General features: G+C 44.5%; 1 protein-coding gene across 1 annotated transcript; it reads right to left on the reverse strand.

Moving 5' to 3' along the window:
* Nucleotides 1-5,008: 5,008 nt before the first annotated feature.
* Nucleotides 5,009-6,145, reverse strand: phlda2 (pleckstrin homology-like domain, family A, member 2). The gene is made up of 2 exons (XM_071514117.1): nt 5,584-6,145; nt 5,009-5,395 (listed from the first exon to the last, which is right to left on the reverse strand). Exon 1 carries the CDS (start codon nt 6,038-6,040, stop codon nt 5,624-5,626), a length of 417 nt encoding a protein of 138 aa, XP_071370218.1. The 5' UTR covers nt 6,041-6,145; the 3' UTR covers nt 5,009-5,395; nt 5,584-5,623.
* Nucleotides 6,146-17,394: the final 11,249 nt, after the last annotated feature.

Genomic DNA, 17,394 nt, shown 5'->3' on the forward strand with positions numbered 1-17,394 from the left:
CCTGCTGCTCTGCTCCACTGGGTTCAACTCTGCCCCACACTGCTGCACTGCTCAGCACCCCCATCACATGCTACACCGCAAGAAATCTTCATCTTAACAAGTCATTTAGTCTATTATTGATTCCTAAAAATGTTCTTAAATTAGGGGAAAAAATCTGCCAGTTGGGTTAGATCATTTCACTTGTTTCCCATACAAATCAACTTGTTTCAAGAATATTGTAGTGTCATTTTCTTGATAGTAGTGCAGTGATCTGCTAGCCTGGTATCCAGCCCCTATGAATCGCAGTTTTCAGCACTCTTCGAACTTGCATGGCGATTCATTAGGAATGTTATGAATCGCCTTAAGAATCGCCATGCAAATTCGAAGAGTGCTGAAAACTGCGATTCATAGGGGCTGGATACCAGGCTAGTGATCTGTCTTGTTCTGACTTGTTTCAAGATACTGACACTCATTTCTAGAAAATTCCTGAAACAAGTGAAACTGCATTGGAAACAAGTGGAGTTATCTCTCCTCATTGGCAGAATGGTTTGATAATAATAAGATCTGAAGGCTGAATATAAGACTAAATGACTTTTTTTGCAGTGTACAGTCCTTATCCCCCCCCTCTCTCTCCCTCTCTGTCTCACAGTATGCACTCTCGCTCACATACTTTTTCTGATAGCATATATGAGGTGATGCCTCAGCGTTCCTGTTGTTTTCAGCCTGTCTCCTACCGTCTGAGGCCACAGAGTTCCCGGTGTATCTCTCTCCTCCTCGGCCGTCCGCCCCCTCACCGCCTCGTAGACATTCCTAACAGCGTCTCCTCTCTCTGTCTGAAGCTTCTCCGGACAGCTGCGTCTTAAGCAACATGATCCCCACTCGCCAACACCGCCTCTGCCGACACTTTGTGTGTGTGTGTGTATACTGTATATGTGTGTGTGTGTGTATGTGTGTGTGTATCCACTGCACCCATGTGTCTTAGACATGAGAGGTGCTACATTCATAAGATTCTCCTCGAAAAACAGGCCCACAAAGAGCGACACTCTATCTATATTCGGGAAATATCACCTTACTCTAACATCTGTCGGCTTTGCTTGTTGTTCTGAACGTTTTTTTTCTATATTTAGGAACAGCGGATGTGGTCTAACAGCAATTAGTTTGTATCAAAGAAAAGTCACAGGCGGACAGCCACGAGTCCCCTCTCCCTGCTGATGTTTTGGTGTGGTAATCTCGGACTAAACAGCATCACACTCCATTAGCAGCTTAGAGATGATTCCTGATAGTTTTAAAAGGTTTTTGTGATAACCTATAATATACCAAACCAGCTATGTCCCCAAGTTCAGTGTTGCGTCCTACTTACTGAGGTTATTTGATTTATCGGGATTAGGTTCACCAGGTTTTGCAGATCTGTGATGGGTCGATCTGAGCCAGATTGTGGTTAGATATGGCTGAAGATGTGAATCTGGGGAGTTCTTTCCCTGTGACTCAGCAGACAGAAATGGATGTCCAACAAAAAACACAAACACCGTTGTCATGGGTACAGGCGATTAGGAGAATGACGCCTTTGTGGATGGGATGAGGGGGGAAATGCGGCCAATTTATCCACAAGAGCAGATCTGGGAATCAGATGACCTTTATTTGGATGTAGGAATGATAAATGGGAAACAGCAGTGAAACATGGAAGGCTAGATTCTGGTCAAGCAGCCAAAAGGATTTATCTTCCCTTTTAACCCGCTTCTGTCTCTCAAGTAGATTGTAAGAACCCAGCCGGCTATAAAAGACCTCGTATAGCCTCAACCATAGCCTGAGGGTGTGTGTCTCTCTATATTTGCTAACTGCTCAGGTATGTACTCAGGTATGCGCTCACCTGAGCCATGCGTCATGAAGCCAAATACGCAGAGAGCTTCTTTCTGGTTCAAACTGGCCTGTGAATAGCATTGTGTGGAGATAATCACGTCACTTTGGGTAAAAAAAAAAAAGGAAAAAACTTTATTCAATGGGTGCCAGCGCTCATTTTAAGACTGTTATGACTATCAAGACACTATAATACAGTTGATACACACCATTAAAGCTGATCTGGGAGGATGTTAGTTATCACAGACTCCCAAGGCCTTGCCTAACATCCTGGTTGGCCTACGCTGTTTGGGTTAAAGAGTTCAGTATTTACATGAAGCCAACAGTGTTGTGGCCTTCTGGCGTCAGATCGGACTCTGACGGGAAGAGCACGTGAGTGAAGAAATGATAAAACACGCTGAAGTGAGGGAAAGATAAGGGTTTCCTGTGTCACGGCGGTTTACGGGAAGCAGAGCGGCGCCCACAGACAGTCAGCCAGCGTGGGGCTTTAGTGAGTCATGAGGCATACCTGAGCCAACCTGGAGTATGTGCTATGAAGTGGTGTTGCTATAAAGCATCGCAGAGCGGGCGGGTCGGTAAACATGAGTGCAGTTTACTGATTTCCCGTTATATGATATTTGGGTATTGAAGTTCAAATTTCTCAAACACATACCTCTCGACTGCCGTTTGGAACCGGCAACATGTGAAGCTGCCCGGTGCGGCTTTAAAGGAATAGTTCACCCCATTATGAAAACTCTATTGAAGTCAACAGGGCTTTTACAACTTTTTTTGCAACAAATGTTTTTACAATTCCAAAAAAAGCATAAAATCTCCATCAAGTTTCTCCAAACACAGCATAATCCAAGTGTTTTGTAGCCAAACAATTGCACCGTGGGTCCAAATGTCCAATATGTACCATATTATTTTCTCATATATTCTCCTCACCAACAGTGCTGTGGTTATATATATATGTGCACCGTATAGCACCCTGATGGACTGAATGGCTTAAAATTTTCATTTTGGGCTGAACTATTTCTCGAGTCTTGATATATGTGAGCGATGCATGGAGAGTTGCTGTATAGAGAGTTATGGCTGTTATGTACGTCCATATCTCACGCTTCCGTTGGCCACCACCCTCCTTCACCCACCCACCCCCACCCCACAATGCATTTACTGTTCCAGAGCCACGCTGCGTCCACATAATGACAGCCTATGGAGTGATGACGCCAGACGGGTAACAAGTACGGCCTGAGTGAGAGCCAGGCCTGCGTCAGAGGATGTTTATACAGCGAGAGAGTTTGGGGAGGAAGACGCAGTGCGTGTGTCCGTCTGGCTGGCGGTGTGTGTGTGTGTGTGTGTGTCCAGGCCAGCAAGGAAGTCAAGAAGACGATGTAACATTTCATTCTGTGGTCTGAGATATACTGTGCAAGCCTCAGAGTTTATGACGTCCAACATCGGCCTGTTCCACCGCTGCTGGGGTCACGTCGGTTTTATTTATTTCACATTCAACACACATTCTCCGGGTCTAAAACGGGATCTTATACTGTCTAAAAGCAGTCACAGGGACAGTGGTGACATAGACCTCAACCCCAGTCCCTGTGTGGCCCTTGGCTCACGGGCCAGAGGTGTGTGTGTGTGTGTGTGTGTGAGTTTGTGAGATTAAAGTGGTGCCAATTTGTGAAGCGGTATTTTTAGAAAGGAGGCCCGTCCGCTCCGGTAATACTCCTCAGATCAGGCTATCCATTTGATGCGCTCATTGTAGTGTGATCCCACTTCAAAGCAGCAGGGACGGGACGGGTTGGGACAGCGAGAGGAGAGGGGGGGTGGGGGGGGGGGGGCTCCACTATACACTTCATTACTGCTGGCCAGAGACTCGGCTTTCTGTCACCTCTGACCTCGGGCATTTGTGCTCATAACACACTTCCACTCTGTAAGACCGACTACTGGAGGCATGTGGAGGAGGGCTCAGGGCAGAGAGGGCAAAGTTTATTTTTACTGCCTCACAAGTCCCTTGTCATGTGTGCTTTTCATGAAAAGCATTGCCAGTTCATTTTCTATACCTAATGTAATCTAAAGTTCACTGAAATGCATAAAGCTGAAAGTTACATAAATCTTCACATGAATGATTAGTGTTCTACCTTCTTTATAAACTATTTATGAATGTATAAGTGTAATCAATTCCAATCAATCCTAGTTTTAATGTTTATTGTTCACATCTAGCACAAGTATTTTGAGAAGTACATAAAAACAACTTAGAAATTACCACACATATCCAATGGCATTTCCAGATGAAACTTATATCTTCTTCTGTATTTTAAATTTGCCATTATAGCTGCTGAACATTAATCTCTCATCATGACATACAGCTACTTTTGACATTTTTTGTTTACATCACCAACATTTCAAGGTGCATCTTATGCTTTGTGCATCTGCTCCTGTGTGGGACTTACGTGTTTCTGTAAATATGACCAAGGCATAACTCATTGGGTTTATAGCAGTGCTTCTTTGTCAGTGATTGTATAGGTATGTGCCTAGAATCACATTATTTCCATTGGCAGAGTCTTTATTTCACGATAACAGGGCGGTAGAGTGGACTTGTACTTCCTGTGTACACACTGCTCTGTGTCCACAAGAACAGGTGCAGAGACCTCTGATAAGACTGGAGAGTCAGGAGAATTTAGCATCATGTGAACACCTGTTACAAAGCTGCCTAAATATCAAATAAAAACATTTTCAGCTTTTTGTCAGGTAGGCTATAACAGTGAGAGTTTGTACAAATCAATTCAACTGTCTTTTTCTTTTTAACATAATGATTCAGCTTGTACCTTGCACCACACCTTGGGAAGGTGTGTTCAAAGGCGCCGTTGAGGCTTTTAAGTGAACCGTGTGACTGAATCCACTCTGCTTATCAGTTGTAAAGTATGACTAAAGCATGACATCAACCAGTGACAATAAGGACACGCATTCCACCTGAGGAGGAGGAAAGGGACTTTCCTGTCTTCCACTCCCTGTTCACTCTGGCATGTCTGGCATTTACTGTAAAATGCTGCTGTACAAAAAGCCTAAATGTTCCTGCCTGTGAAATGTAACTGCTGTTATGAATCACCAACACCTGACACACTTACACCATGTGGTAAAATGCTTGCTATGAGTTATGACTTGAAATATAAAATAAATCAAAGAAGAGAGTAAGAAATTATGTCAAAAAAGCATGAATATTTATTCAAATAAATACACACTCAACATGCACTGAAACAGTAAATAATTTAAACAAATGCACAAACTGTTCGCCAAGAACACCATCATTCTGGAAACAAATAAATTAACATTATGTTGCAACATCGTTTTAGGAGACATTCCTCCCAGGAGAGCGAACTTGAAATAGTTTTGACAATTCAAGGGTTCAGTCCTGCGCGCGGAGCTTCTGAAACTCTCTCTGTCTTTTTAGATGCCTTTCGGGATCAGTTGTCCGTCTGTAGACGCGTCCGAGAGCCCCGTCCCGAACAATCCTTCATCACTGGACCGGATGACCACGTCCGCCTTTTGGTCCAAGTATTTTTTCGTTATGGTCCATATATTGATACTGAAAGAGAACAAAAAAAACCAAAACAATTAACATCAGTTGGAAAATCACTTTACAGCACACCTGCCTTAATTCTGGCAGCGATTATTAGCATACACACACTTTCCAGTGCGTTTGACATGACTTAATTACGGGTAATATTTAATATTATATCAGTTATATTTCATTTATATTGATTTCTATCTTACCATATAAGGAGTGGTTAACTGCCAGAGTCTTGGGAGCCGCTCAGGGCGCCCGGGCCATGCGCCTCTCCTGCTGCCCGGGCGACGCGCTCTCGTTGTCCTGCCGCGTTTTAAAGTCCTGGATGGCCTTTTTGTTCTGGAAATCAATCAGCGCCATGGTGATCACCGCGTTCCAGCAGTTATCCTCCCCGGTGCACCTGAAATCGATCTCCTTATTGTCCGTGGTAACGATGGTGAAGTAGACGAACTTGCCAGTGCGCTCCACGCAGTCCACCTTCTTGATGGACTGCAGCTTGAGCTCCTTGCCCTTGGAGCGCTTCTGCGTGTCGGCGTAAATGTTGAGGCTGTCCGTGGTCAGGACGCACGTCTTCCTCTTCCAGAACTGGAGCAGGTTGTCGCTCCTCTTCTCCAGCTCCCCCTCCTTCAGGACCTGGGAGATCTCCTCCGCTGACATTTTCATTGTCTTGGGGCGGTTTAGGACCGAGAGTTACTGTGTGAATCCCCGCTTCCCTGCTCTGTCCGAAGACCCCGAGGAAGGAGCTTCTGTGTAACGGGCTTCGTAATCCAGTTGCGTTGTGAATGAACGCGGCGGGAGAGGCTTCTTTATACCGTGGCCTGGTTTGAGCCCTTCCCACTTGACGTCAGCTGGTTTGGGAATGCATCGACAGTTGCCAGTAGAGTAATTCATGGTTGTGTGGGCGGAAGCTGTGGCGCAGGGGAGAGCAGAGGAAGTCCTAACGTGGAGCTAATTACACTGCCAACATGTCAATTAGTAATCCACATCCTACTATGGAGATCAATCCAAATATTTGCCCACACTGCAGTAAGTGATTCATTCTGTGCAATAAACTGGTTAATTGCCACATGCGCACAGTAAACGAGCTGAATACAGGATTCAAATGAGTTCGGCCCTATTGTAACCACTGATATCACCTTTGATATCTCTGAGGATGAAGAGACTGTGAATTCCCCGCTCAAGTTTATGATCCAGGCCAGTTTTTTCCATGATTAGTCAGCCGGCTGGTAATTCATTTCCTTTAAATCCATAAACTGTGCTGCACTGCTGTCCAATGATTCTTTTAAAAGGTAACACCTAGACTAAAGCTGTTTTGACCCACTGCTGTTTTACATAAACTCTGCTATTTCTGTCGGTGGATGTCACAGTCGGGTGAAACCCACCCAAACAACCTCTAAGAACTGTTTCCATTCATTGGGCAGATGTTTCATCAGACTATACGTCACTGGCCACACGGAGAATAGGTTTCAAGGGTCAGACCAAGTGTTGGCAGAGACAGCAAGCAGCCATGCAATACTGCAATACTTTGACAGGTAGTGAAACACACAGAAAGGTAGCAGAGAGCAGGACTGTTGGTGAAAAGAAAGAAAGAAGAGGAAAGAAAGAAAGAGAGAGAGAGAGGGAGAGAGAGAGAGAGAGAGAGAAAGAAAGAAAAGAAAGAAAGATAAAGAATGAGAGAAAGAAAGAAAAAGAGAGAAATAGAGAAAGAGAAAGAATGAGGGAAAGAAAAAAGAGAAATGAAAGATTGGTTAAACTATAATTGTGCCCTGATTTTATGATTATCATATGATTGCGATAATCATTATTACAACCCGAGGGAGTCACTTAACGGATGTGATTGAGAATGAAAATTGAAAGTAGAGGATAGTGAATGACTCAGATGCCCTTTGAAATCGCTGCCTAGGTGTGTCCACTCTGATCTAAAGCCCATCCTGGCTTCAGCCCCTCCCCTGCTCAGTCCAGTGGAGTGTTACTCTGTCAGGACCATCTCACTGAGCCCTGACAGGCTCTAGATGCCAGACTGACAATAACCGGAGCTTTGGATCTTCACCACAGAGCTGCTGGAGCCGGCATGAAGCAGGCAGAGGAGGTGGCAAGAAGGCAGATGTCATCGACTCTTCCCCCGCGGTCTGTCCTGACGCCAGCCTGCCTGGGGGTCAGCCGCACACACGCAACCCTGACCCCAGTGTCCTGTTCAGATACACAAACTAGAGTACATCACATTGGCGTGTGTGTGTGTGTGCGCGCGTGTGTGTGTATCATGTCTGTGGCAAACGTGCATCAAGCACCCACTTCAGGCTCTTGTGTCTGTCCCTCTATCAGTCTCCTCTCACAGACGTCGGAAACATTACCCCTCCAGTTTCCCTCAGGGAGTGAAGTGTCAGCCCAGTTATGGTCATTGTGGTCTCCCCCAACAATACACACTCACACCCTCCTCAGCACGCACACAGTACCAGTGCTCCCTAACTATGCAAACTAATGGGTGCCCACTTTGACTTAGAGGACCACCCATAACGCTTTAGACATCAACACTTCCACAGTCATACAGATATTACACAACTATAACAGTGAAGGCGTAGCCATGGTGAACCACTTTATACAGCTTCTCAATCAGTGGGCCCAAGCATTTTGTATTGACACTGATGCAGTGTGTGGCCACTGATGCTGTCTGTGGCGGCCACTTTAATCCCCCGGTCTCAAAGCGAAGGAAACCACATGTGTGCTACTGACTCAACACACCTGCTTCCCTCGGTGGCGCCGTTTTGGCCACTGTTGAGTAAATAAGTGCGCCACCGCCTCTCTACCTCCCTCCGCCTTTGTTTTAGGCGCTTTTCTCTGTTGCCTGGCAGTGTGTGTGTGTGTGTGTGTGTGTGTGTGCATATGTGTTTCTGTTTGAAGGGGGAATTGCGGTGGAGACTCACAGACATGCCCAGGCAGTGACTCAGCATGTGGTGTAGCGCCTTCCATAGGAGGAGACTGCTTTCTAAAGGAGAGCCAGGCGTGTGTGTGTGTGTGTGTGTGTGTGTGTACTGGCATGCATATGTGCATCCATTTGCGTGTGAAACAATTTGCATGCAACGGGATCACAGTAATTTGAATACAAAGCTAGCTGCCATATGACACAAAAAAAAATAATCAAGAGCAACCAGATTACTAAACTAAGTTGGAGTAGTCAGTAATGGGTTATATTTTGAAAGTCACCAGTTACATATAACAATGAATCTGACCCACATCCAAGCACTAAACCCTCAGTTCTCCCTATATCAAGGTGTGGTGTGTCTCATATCCCTGCAGTGAGCTCTCATCCCCATGTGTCCCACGCATCATACAAGCAGGTCCCACATACAAGTGGCGGATGAGCTGAAGCGCCCCGAACTTAACAAACCGCATAGTGTGACTGCTGAATTGCAATCGCGGTGCAACTGGGATCTGTCACGGTTTTCCTTGTTTGTCAGCCTTGTGGGAAAGAACAAGTTATTCTGGAGGGAGTCGGTGTGTGTGTGATGGGATCCCGGTGGTGTGTTGTGACAACCTTGGATTCAAATCAACGCCCTCCGGTTCGAGCTGTCTCCTTATAGACAAAACAAAACCCCAGAGAGAGAGAGAGAGAGGAAATAAGATGATGAGTCAACTGGAGCTGAGGAGGGTTTTGATTGCAACACGCTCCTCCAGCAGCACACCTGATACACCCTGAGCGACGGCAGCATGGGGTTCAGGAAGTGCCTGCTGTTCTTACACTTTGTTTACTTCAGTGTCACTATGCTTTGCAGTCATATGCACATGGGTGTGACAGCACACAACAGGTGGAAGGACCAGAAAGGCCCAAAGTTAGCAGTCTTGTCGGGGCATGAAGCTGCCGAGTGTTTACTGTGAGTCACGGCACACAAAGCAGCCTTGAAACGCAGAGGAAGTCAGCTTGTAGAACCCTGTTTGGACTGCGGTGTTATTTGACATTAAGTGGAAATATATCTCTATTCATTTTCCACTTCTTATGTCAAGTGCTTGCGTGTACAGGATGGGGGAGTGAGAGTTTACATGTGATGGGTTTATAGAATTCTGATTACAAAATTAGGGGGAACTGTAATCTGTTACAATAACCATCTCATTCTTTTTAAGGAATAGATGATTAATTATTGGATTAAACAAAACCATGATTGAAGGAAAAAATGCATTTTGACTCTAATATTATACACAAATATTTGTTTCTTCATCTCACATCTCAAAATAATGGTGGATAGTGATTTTAGAGGATGATAACACTGTTCAAATTGAAATAAGATGTCTGTTTAAATTCAGAATTTATAGATTTCGGAGGCCTAGTAATATTAAACTGAGTGAAAGTTTTCCAAGATGTACACAGTCAATTTTGCTACTAATTATAAATGCAAGCAGGTGACTATTGTCCAAACTGAACCTCAAACAGATTTTGGAAGATTTTCAAACTAATTTTCTCAACCTTGTTTATGAATTTGTGCGTGTTTGTTCATATGCATATAAATGCATGTGTATTCATGTTTGTGTACATTGTGTTAGCCAGTGAAAGCCTCCCTCAGACAATGTACTATACATAGTCAGCCTTAACAATGGGGGGCAATATGGATGAGCTGGCAGTGATGGGCTGCTGACAAGTACAGCAGCCTGAAAGAGGGCCAGCAGGTAACAGCTGCATAGTGTGACACGTTTACGACTGTGGCCTGTCTCTCTCTCTCTCTCTCACACACACACACACACACACACACACACGCACCCTCCTGCTCCCTGGTGACATGCCCTTGTGATGAGACTCTGGAGCTATTTGAGGCATTGTTCAGATAAGCCCTGTGTGTGTATGTGGTGTGTGCCTGTGTGTGTGTCTGCGGCATTCACCACCGTGGGAAAAAGAACAAATGGCTGAAGAGAGGAGAGGACAGGCAAACACAATGCTGCAGGAGGAACTGTTGGGAAAACAATGCAAACAGAAATGGCCGGTGTCAGATACACAATGCATCATATCTGAGGAAGAACTGGGCAGTGAGGATGCCAGATCCGAAGAACACACAGCATCACTTTGTCTATCTGCCACTTGGCCTTGGCTCACATATATATTATATTCCTTATAATTAATCAGACAACTCCGGTTATGGTAAAAGCACCTCAGCACAGGGGTTTCTGGGCCTTGCAGTCTGTGATAACTGCACTTTCTTCACACACAGCATCCATTCTTAGGAGCTATGTAAGGTGAAGGCGGGCTGGTACAAGATGTGACCTAATGAGTCGATCTGAGCGTCCAACACCTCATTCGTGCCAGCTTGAATGTGCTAAGAACGGCAGGTATGCAGGTCTGCAAGCCTTCTGCCTGCCAGGAATGTAGCGTTCACTTTGCCGCCTGCATAGCTTCACCGTGGCTTATGTGATAAACCTAGAGTCTTTCCATAGAACCATAACTAATCTACGTGAGGGAGCAAGGATCCATGGATTGGATCAGGTGCTATAGATCTGGCTGTTAGACCTTACTGTTAAACCTGCATTCATGTATTTCAATCTTTCAGGCCTCGTGCAGTCCAGCTGTAAGCTCCGACTAAAAGCTTAGTTTGAGTGATGTGTCATCCATCATGCCGTCTAGTAACAACATGAACGCATGATGAAACATGAGGAAATGCTTCAATGTTAAAGTGATAAGCCTGGAGCCATGGAGGCATCACAGATTAGTAAGAAAATTCTCTTTATTTTCCCCTCTAGCATTTACAGAGACCACACAGCAGGGACTGGTAACAGGTCTGAGACTGACAGGGGCCCAGGGGCCCAGGGGCGTTTGGCTTCACATCTGCCTCGCTACACACAACTCCCATGATCAAATTACCTCTTATTCATGGGAATTTAAAGATTGGATAAAAAAACTATGTGATGTAAGAATATGGGTGCAGCTAAGCATCTCTTTAATTACACAGAATATTTCACCCGATCAATTTCTGTCAGAGCCGGCAGTGTCTACCTCGAGCACCGAGCATGAGGCGGCATGCAGCATTTGCATATTTTTAAACCTGCCTGGCTTCCGACTGCCGTGTTAACCTTTCCTGTTTGTGCTCCCTTTATGTAATACCTGTTCATGTAGCCCAGGTCTGACTGACGGCTTTATCTGTGTTTGGAAGTCAAGGAGTATGATTCAGGTTAAACACGCCACACCCAAGTCCCTGTTCCTTCACAAACCCATTCATAAATCCAGACAAAGCTGCGCTGCCCTGTCATGGCGATGCTGCGATTGGGTGTGAAGCTTTCTTTCCCACACATACCAAGCAGCCAGGCCGCTGTTGATAATGCAATATGACCAATAAGACTTGCTGAATTATCGTAACTATTGTTTCCTAATCACAATCACAAGCACTCACAGAGAAACATAACTGCACATAAAGTGTAACTGAGATTTTTGATAACACTGATAGGCTACATTTTACTTTTTCAATGATGTAAAATCCATTTGGCACTGGCTCACTGGAATGCTTTTAAATGCCATTCTTTTTAAGGTCATGTTATTTCCCACAATAACCACTTCAGGTCCTTCCAATATCTCTTTACATGCTGTTTTACTGACATGGTGACTCAGTGGTTTGCACTGTCGCTTCACAGCAAGAAAGGCCGGGGTTCAATTCCTCCACCTGCGCCTTTTTCTGTGTGGAGTTTGCAAGGGCTCCCTGTGTCCGGAAGGTTTCTACGCAGGTAAAGAGAATGAATAAATGTCTTTCCATCGCCTGCCGCCCACGCGCCACACATTCAAACAGCTCAAAGCAAGGTGACCGGCAGAGATTTGAAGAAACCTTGGCCTGAGACGATGGAAAAGGCACAGGCCACAGCCTTGTTTGGTCTCTCCTCTTCAAGGACGTCGCTCCTTCTGAATAGTCAACCGTGTTTCCCATGAGGACTCTGCAATATGTGACAGGGCTTGTTTGTATGTGTGGCAGGTGCTGTCAGGGAAGGATAAGGTCATAGCAGAACTGCCTCATTTGCATGTTTATTGTTCCTCCACTGGCTGACCTTTGTTTCATGACCAGCAAGCGTCATTTTCCTCAAAGTTCTGTGTCTTCACTGCTGTCTTCTTTTAATCAAATAAAATCATCTTTCTCTCCCTAACGATATCGATATCGCACAGGTTCACAATTTTGAAAGCTTCCTCCCTGCGTTATCTCCCACCTTGATATTACTTTCATCAGGACATCAAATTAAGAAAGCAAAGATGTGCTCAAAGTGCCGTTTCATTGGGACTGTAAGGGAATCTTTCTCTCCTAAAGGGAAATATTATTAGGGTTGTTGAAACTCCATTGATGTTCGTAGGACCTCTAAACACACAGTGAGTTAGCTCCCATGGCTGCATCTCAGCCTTCTACCAAACTATTGAAGTTAACTTTTTACAGCTCCAAAAAAGCATTAAATGTCCATCAAATTTCTTCAAACGGGTTGTGCAGAATCATAAGTGTTTTGTAGCCAAACGATTGCACTGTGGCTCCAAAAGTCCAATATTGACCTCATTATGTCCTATATTTTCCTCACTGACAATGCTCTGGTAGTGCATGCAACCTGTGAGCTACTGTTGGTGCGATCTAGAACAAAAGGCATGGTCAGTGAGCAAAATATGGGCGATAATGAGGTGAATATTGGACTTTTGGACCCAATTGTTTTGCTACGAAACACTTGGATTACGCTGCACAAGCTAATTTGAGAGAAATTTGACTTTTTTAACTGTAAAAAGATGGCCTCATTAACCTTGTTAATAGGGTTTGGAGGAAGGCTGAGCTGAAACTAGTTTCAACTGACATGGAGATGAGTAGATAATAACAGAATTTTCATTTTGGGGTGAATTATTCCTTATAACAGTCTTCAAGACAGTGAAAAAGAGGGAAATTAGGAAATAAAAAAAACCAAAAAACTTCTGTTTTGTACTTTATGTCAGCTGGTAAACTGAGCCAAACATCAAAACATCTTAAAATTAGTCATGTCCATGTAGTCTGTGTATTCTTGTGTCAGCGCCACCAGAAACGTTATCAGATCTAAGAGGTAACGGGCTCTTTATCACATTGCCAGTTCAGCTCATTCAGTTCTGAGCACAAAGCCGGCTTCAGCAGCATAAAGCACCTCTCTATTCCCTTCTCTCTCTGGAACTCAATCTGGCTCGCATCACTTCCGACTGGGGAACGTTAGAAAAGACCCCACACAGACTCACTCGCGCACGCACACACACATACATGCACACGTAGAAGCGCTGCCAAATGCACCTTGTGGCCAAGAGTGTGATGGTGGGTGCAGCTGCAGCTGGGAGGAAGGTCGGAAGAAGACTGCACCCTTACACTTGTCCTGGATGAGGATGAGACGATGGCAGGCAGAGCAGGGCGTCATCTGGGGATAATCGCAGTAGTCTGAATACTTTCCTTTGTTCCCCTGCTGCGAACATGTGCACAGCATACAGATTGTGTCTTTTATTTTGAAATAACTGAAAAAGTGTATTGAGAAGTATGCAATGACATCCGCAAACTGATTTTTCTATATTTGTTGTTGCATATTAAACATCCTTCCATTGAGATGGCATGTCTTTCCAGGCTTTTGCCTCCCAAAAATCAAGGAATCTCCCCTCAAACTTTTCAGTAGATTCATTCATTTCTATTTAATGTGGTGATACAGAGGGAGGCCAGGGGTAAGCAGCCCCGGACATAACAGGGATTCAGTGTCTTGCTCAAGGACACTTCAGCAGGGCTTGAACCCTGGTCTTCCAGTTGAGGAACACTTTCCCCATTTCATTACTCGACCCCGCTGCCCAAAGCGAAGGTACGACTGACCTGAAGCCTAAAGAGTTAAATGTTCAGTGTAGAAGACCTTCTGTGTTTCCAGCTGACTTCCCAACCCTCATTGAGCGCCGTCCATGACCCAACATTTTATGACCTGGCACTCCTTAAGGCGAGGTTAGGCTGCACCTAGCTTCTGGGTAAATGCATATAGGCACACACACACGCACACACAAAGGACATCCTGACATGAGACCAGAACAACTGAAGAGGTGTGTGGAGAGGAGAGCACAGGAGAGATAAAGCCTTGCTGTAATTTTTTCCTTTTTTCTCATTTTCTTTTCTTTGCCCTTCTTTCAACAGGACTGAATGAGCTATCTTCTGTCTTCTGGTTGGCCAGCTGGGTTCCAGACACACACCTCTCTCTCTCTCTCTCTCTCACTCATAATAGCAACCTTTCGTCTCTTCTCTCTTCCGCCAGTGCACAGTCCGACAACTAGGGTTATACCTGGATTTGCTCATAATGTAAAATTCTGAATAAACAAATCTTTTATAATAATGATCAGGCTCTGTTTATATAAGAACTTAGATGATGGAGTGAACGGACAAATATTCATGATTCTCTGGTTTTTGGTCTGGTTTTATGATTTTCAAGTCGATATGGCTGTACAAAACAGAAGTAATTATAGCCTGATAACTTCTTCAGACGGGAAATTTAGATCAACTTGCTCAAATTGCTTTGCTGACATGCTTTTGTAAATATATATGCACCTGCAATACCCAGAGTATTTGACTGGTTATTGTGTAACCAAGCACAATTTCTACAGCATTGCAAAAGTAATTTGCTGCTTGGGGAAAATCTAAGTAATTTTCATCCTCCACATACTTCACAATGTCTTCTCTAACAGAAGACGACTCCAAACAGATGAAATGAAATTCTCCATAATGAGCATTCAGTTGCGTTCATCAAAAATGACAAGATTGTTATGAAAAGGGCTATGATAACATTAACGATATCAATACCGATATTTTTGGACTGAAGCTGCCAATATGTTGTGCTGATGCTCAATATAATAATACAATATAATATAATATAATATATATATATTTGACCATGTCCATGCTCCACCGAAACTCAGGATAATAATAATAATAATAATAATAATAATAATATTCATGCATACTTGTGTGATATCTGATCAAAATGTCACATTAGAATCAATCCAGGTCAAGGGCTTCCCATACACAACCGGTGTAGTATTTGTCAATTACACAATAAATATGTAATCAAACAAAGTGCATCATATCTACGATCAAAGGTGGATGACACTGACTATCTGATTTTTAGTGAAAGGTCAATATCAGCACGATATGTCAGCAAACCGATGTATCGGTCCAATACTGTGCAGATCCATTATCCTTGCCTAGTTACTGACTGGACGGTAATAGTTCTTCAGACACAATCGGACTCCTTGTTGGAGTCAGGCTATCACCAAACCCCCCACACAGCAACCTCCGCATGAATAGTGTCTTGTTCCCGAGCCTGTAGGTCAAACCCCTGGAGTTACAGTAAGAGACTGGAGAGATCTCAGTCTGTGGGTTGTTTGTCATGGAGGACTGAGGGATCAGAATGCATCACTCCCCACTCATTCCCTCCACAACAACAATATCACACACCCAATATCAAACACCCTTCTCCCTTTTCTTGCTCCGTTCAAGATATTCTTCACCAAAACATGTCAACAATTTAGTAGCGTGTTGGCAATGATCTGGCTCTTGTCAGGACCTTGATATAAACCAGACTATCTTTCTACACGGTCACGTCGTCACCTCTGTTCCCATGAAGATAGGCGTACATACACACACATGTATCCAAACATGATCTGGACACACTTGTAAGTGTTGTTGGACGTGGTGACAGGACAAGGAACCACCTGTCTTTCAGCACTTAGCAGAAAACCTAAGTTGCTAGGATACACATTTTGCCATCCTTCTCCAGACATTTCAGAGCATTCAGCCGTTATCTCCCAGAATGCATTACAAGGGTCTCTCAGAGGACCTTTCATGCTTTCCCTATCTGCCAATCAAGACGGAGATTCCAGGCATTCTGGTTGCCTAGCCTGATGTTTGGCAGACCGTAAGCAAATTCCTCCAGCCTGGATACTGTGCTGTTGATAGTTTGGCAAAGTCGTCACATTGGCTGAGGTCAATTCCTCTGCTCTCATGTCATCACATGGAAGCTGTGACTGTGTGTCCTTGCTCTAACCTCTCACCAATCTTTTCCAAAATCATCACCCAATGCGTTCCTGTGATGTCAATCTCGCTGCAAGACTATTCAGTGTTTCCCAATCCAGTCTTCAAGTACCCCGTCCTACTACCACCTCTACTCTTGTACACCTGATCCAATTAAGACCTTAGTGCTGATTGGTTGAGCAGTAGAAACTTAATTGGATCATTGTAGAGCTGGAACAAAAACTTGCAGGACAGGGGGTCCTTGGGAAACACTGGCACATTTTCTAACTGTTATTCATCCACGGAAATTTGACCATACACATATTTTTCCCAGCAGCTCCCTGCATCATATTCTCATAGTTCCAGACATTCACACCAGGGAGCTGCCCAGTACAACTAGTCTTTTGTTGGCGTTGGGGGTCCAGTGCCTTGTTCTAGAGAACCTCGACAGTACTCGTTGATTGAGAAGAGTGTTACTCATTCTCTTTCCCAACACGCATTTTCCCAGCTGGTCTAAGGATTCAACTTGGTGATGATCTGGTCACTTCTCCCACCTCTGGGCCCAGGATTGGCAACCATGTGCCATGGAGGGACAGGACTCTGCAGGTTTTCATTCCAACCAAAATCTGCACCAGGTGATTTCACCAATTAGTATCTCCTGTCTGGTTGAAGGTGAGTTAATCAGTGAAATCACCCGGTGTGGTCTTTGGTTGGAATGAAAATCTGCATACTCTTGGCCCTCCATGGCACACGCCCTCCATGCCAATCCCTGCTGTAGGCCAGTGGTTTTCGATCCTGGTCCTCAGGACTCATAGCACTGCTGGTTTTCTATCCTATCAGGTAGTTAATTGCATTCACCTGGTGTCCCAGGTGTAATTCAGTCCCTGATTAGATGGCTGGAATGAAAACCAGCAGGACTCTCGGTCTCTAGGACTGGGAAAACTATTGCTCTAGACAACCGCCACCCCTATCGATGGGGACAGAGACAGATACGGACACTCACACACAAAGGACGGAGGAAATATTAAGCACAGTCTC

The sequence above is a fragment of the Centroberyx affinis genome, unplaced genomic scaffold, assembly GCF_046629955.1.
Source record: "Centroberyx affinis isolate AG114_WGS23_722 - 3 ecotype Tasmania unplaced genomic scaffold, CSIRO-AGI_Caff_v1 ptg007973l_1, whole genome shotgun sequence".
NCBI lineage: Eukaryota > Metazoa > Chordata > Actinopteri > Beryciformes > Berycidae > Centroberyx > Centroberyx affinis.

What these genes read in the sequence shown, in the direction of transcription:
- phlda2 (XM_071514117.1), bottom strand. Translation starts at nt 6,040, where the DNA reads ATGAAAATGTCAGCGGAGGAGATCTCCCAGGTCCTGAAGGAGGGGGAG.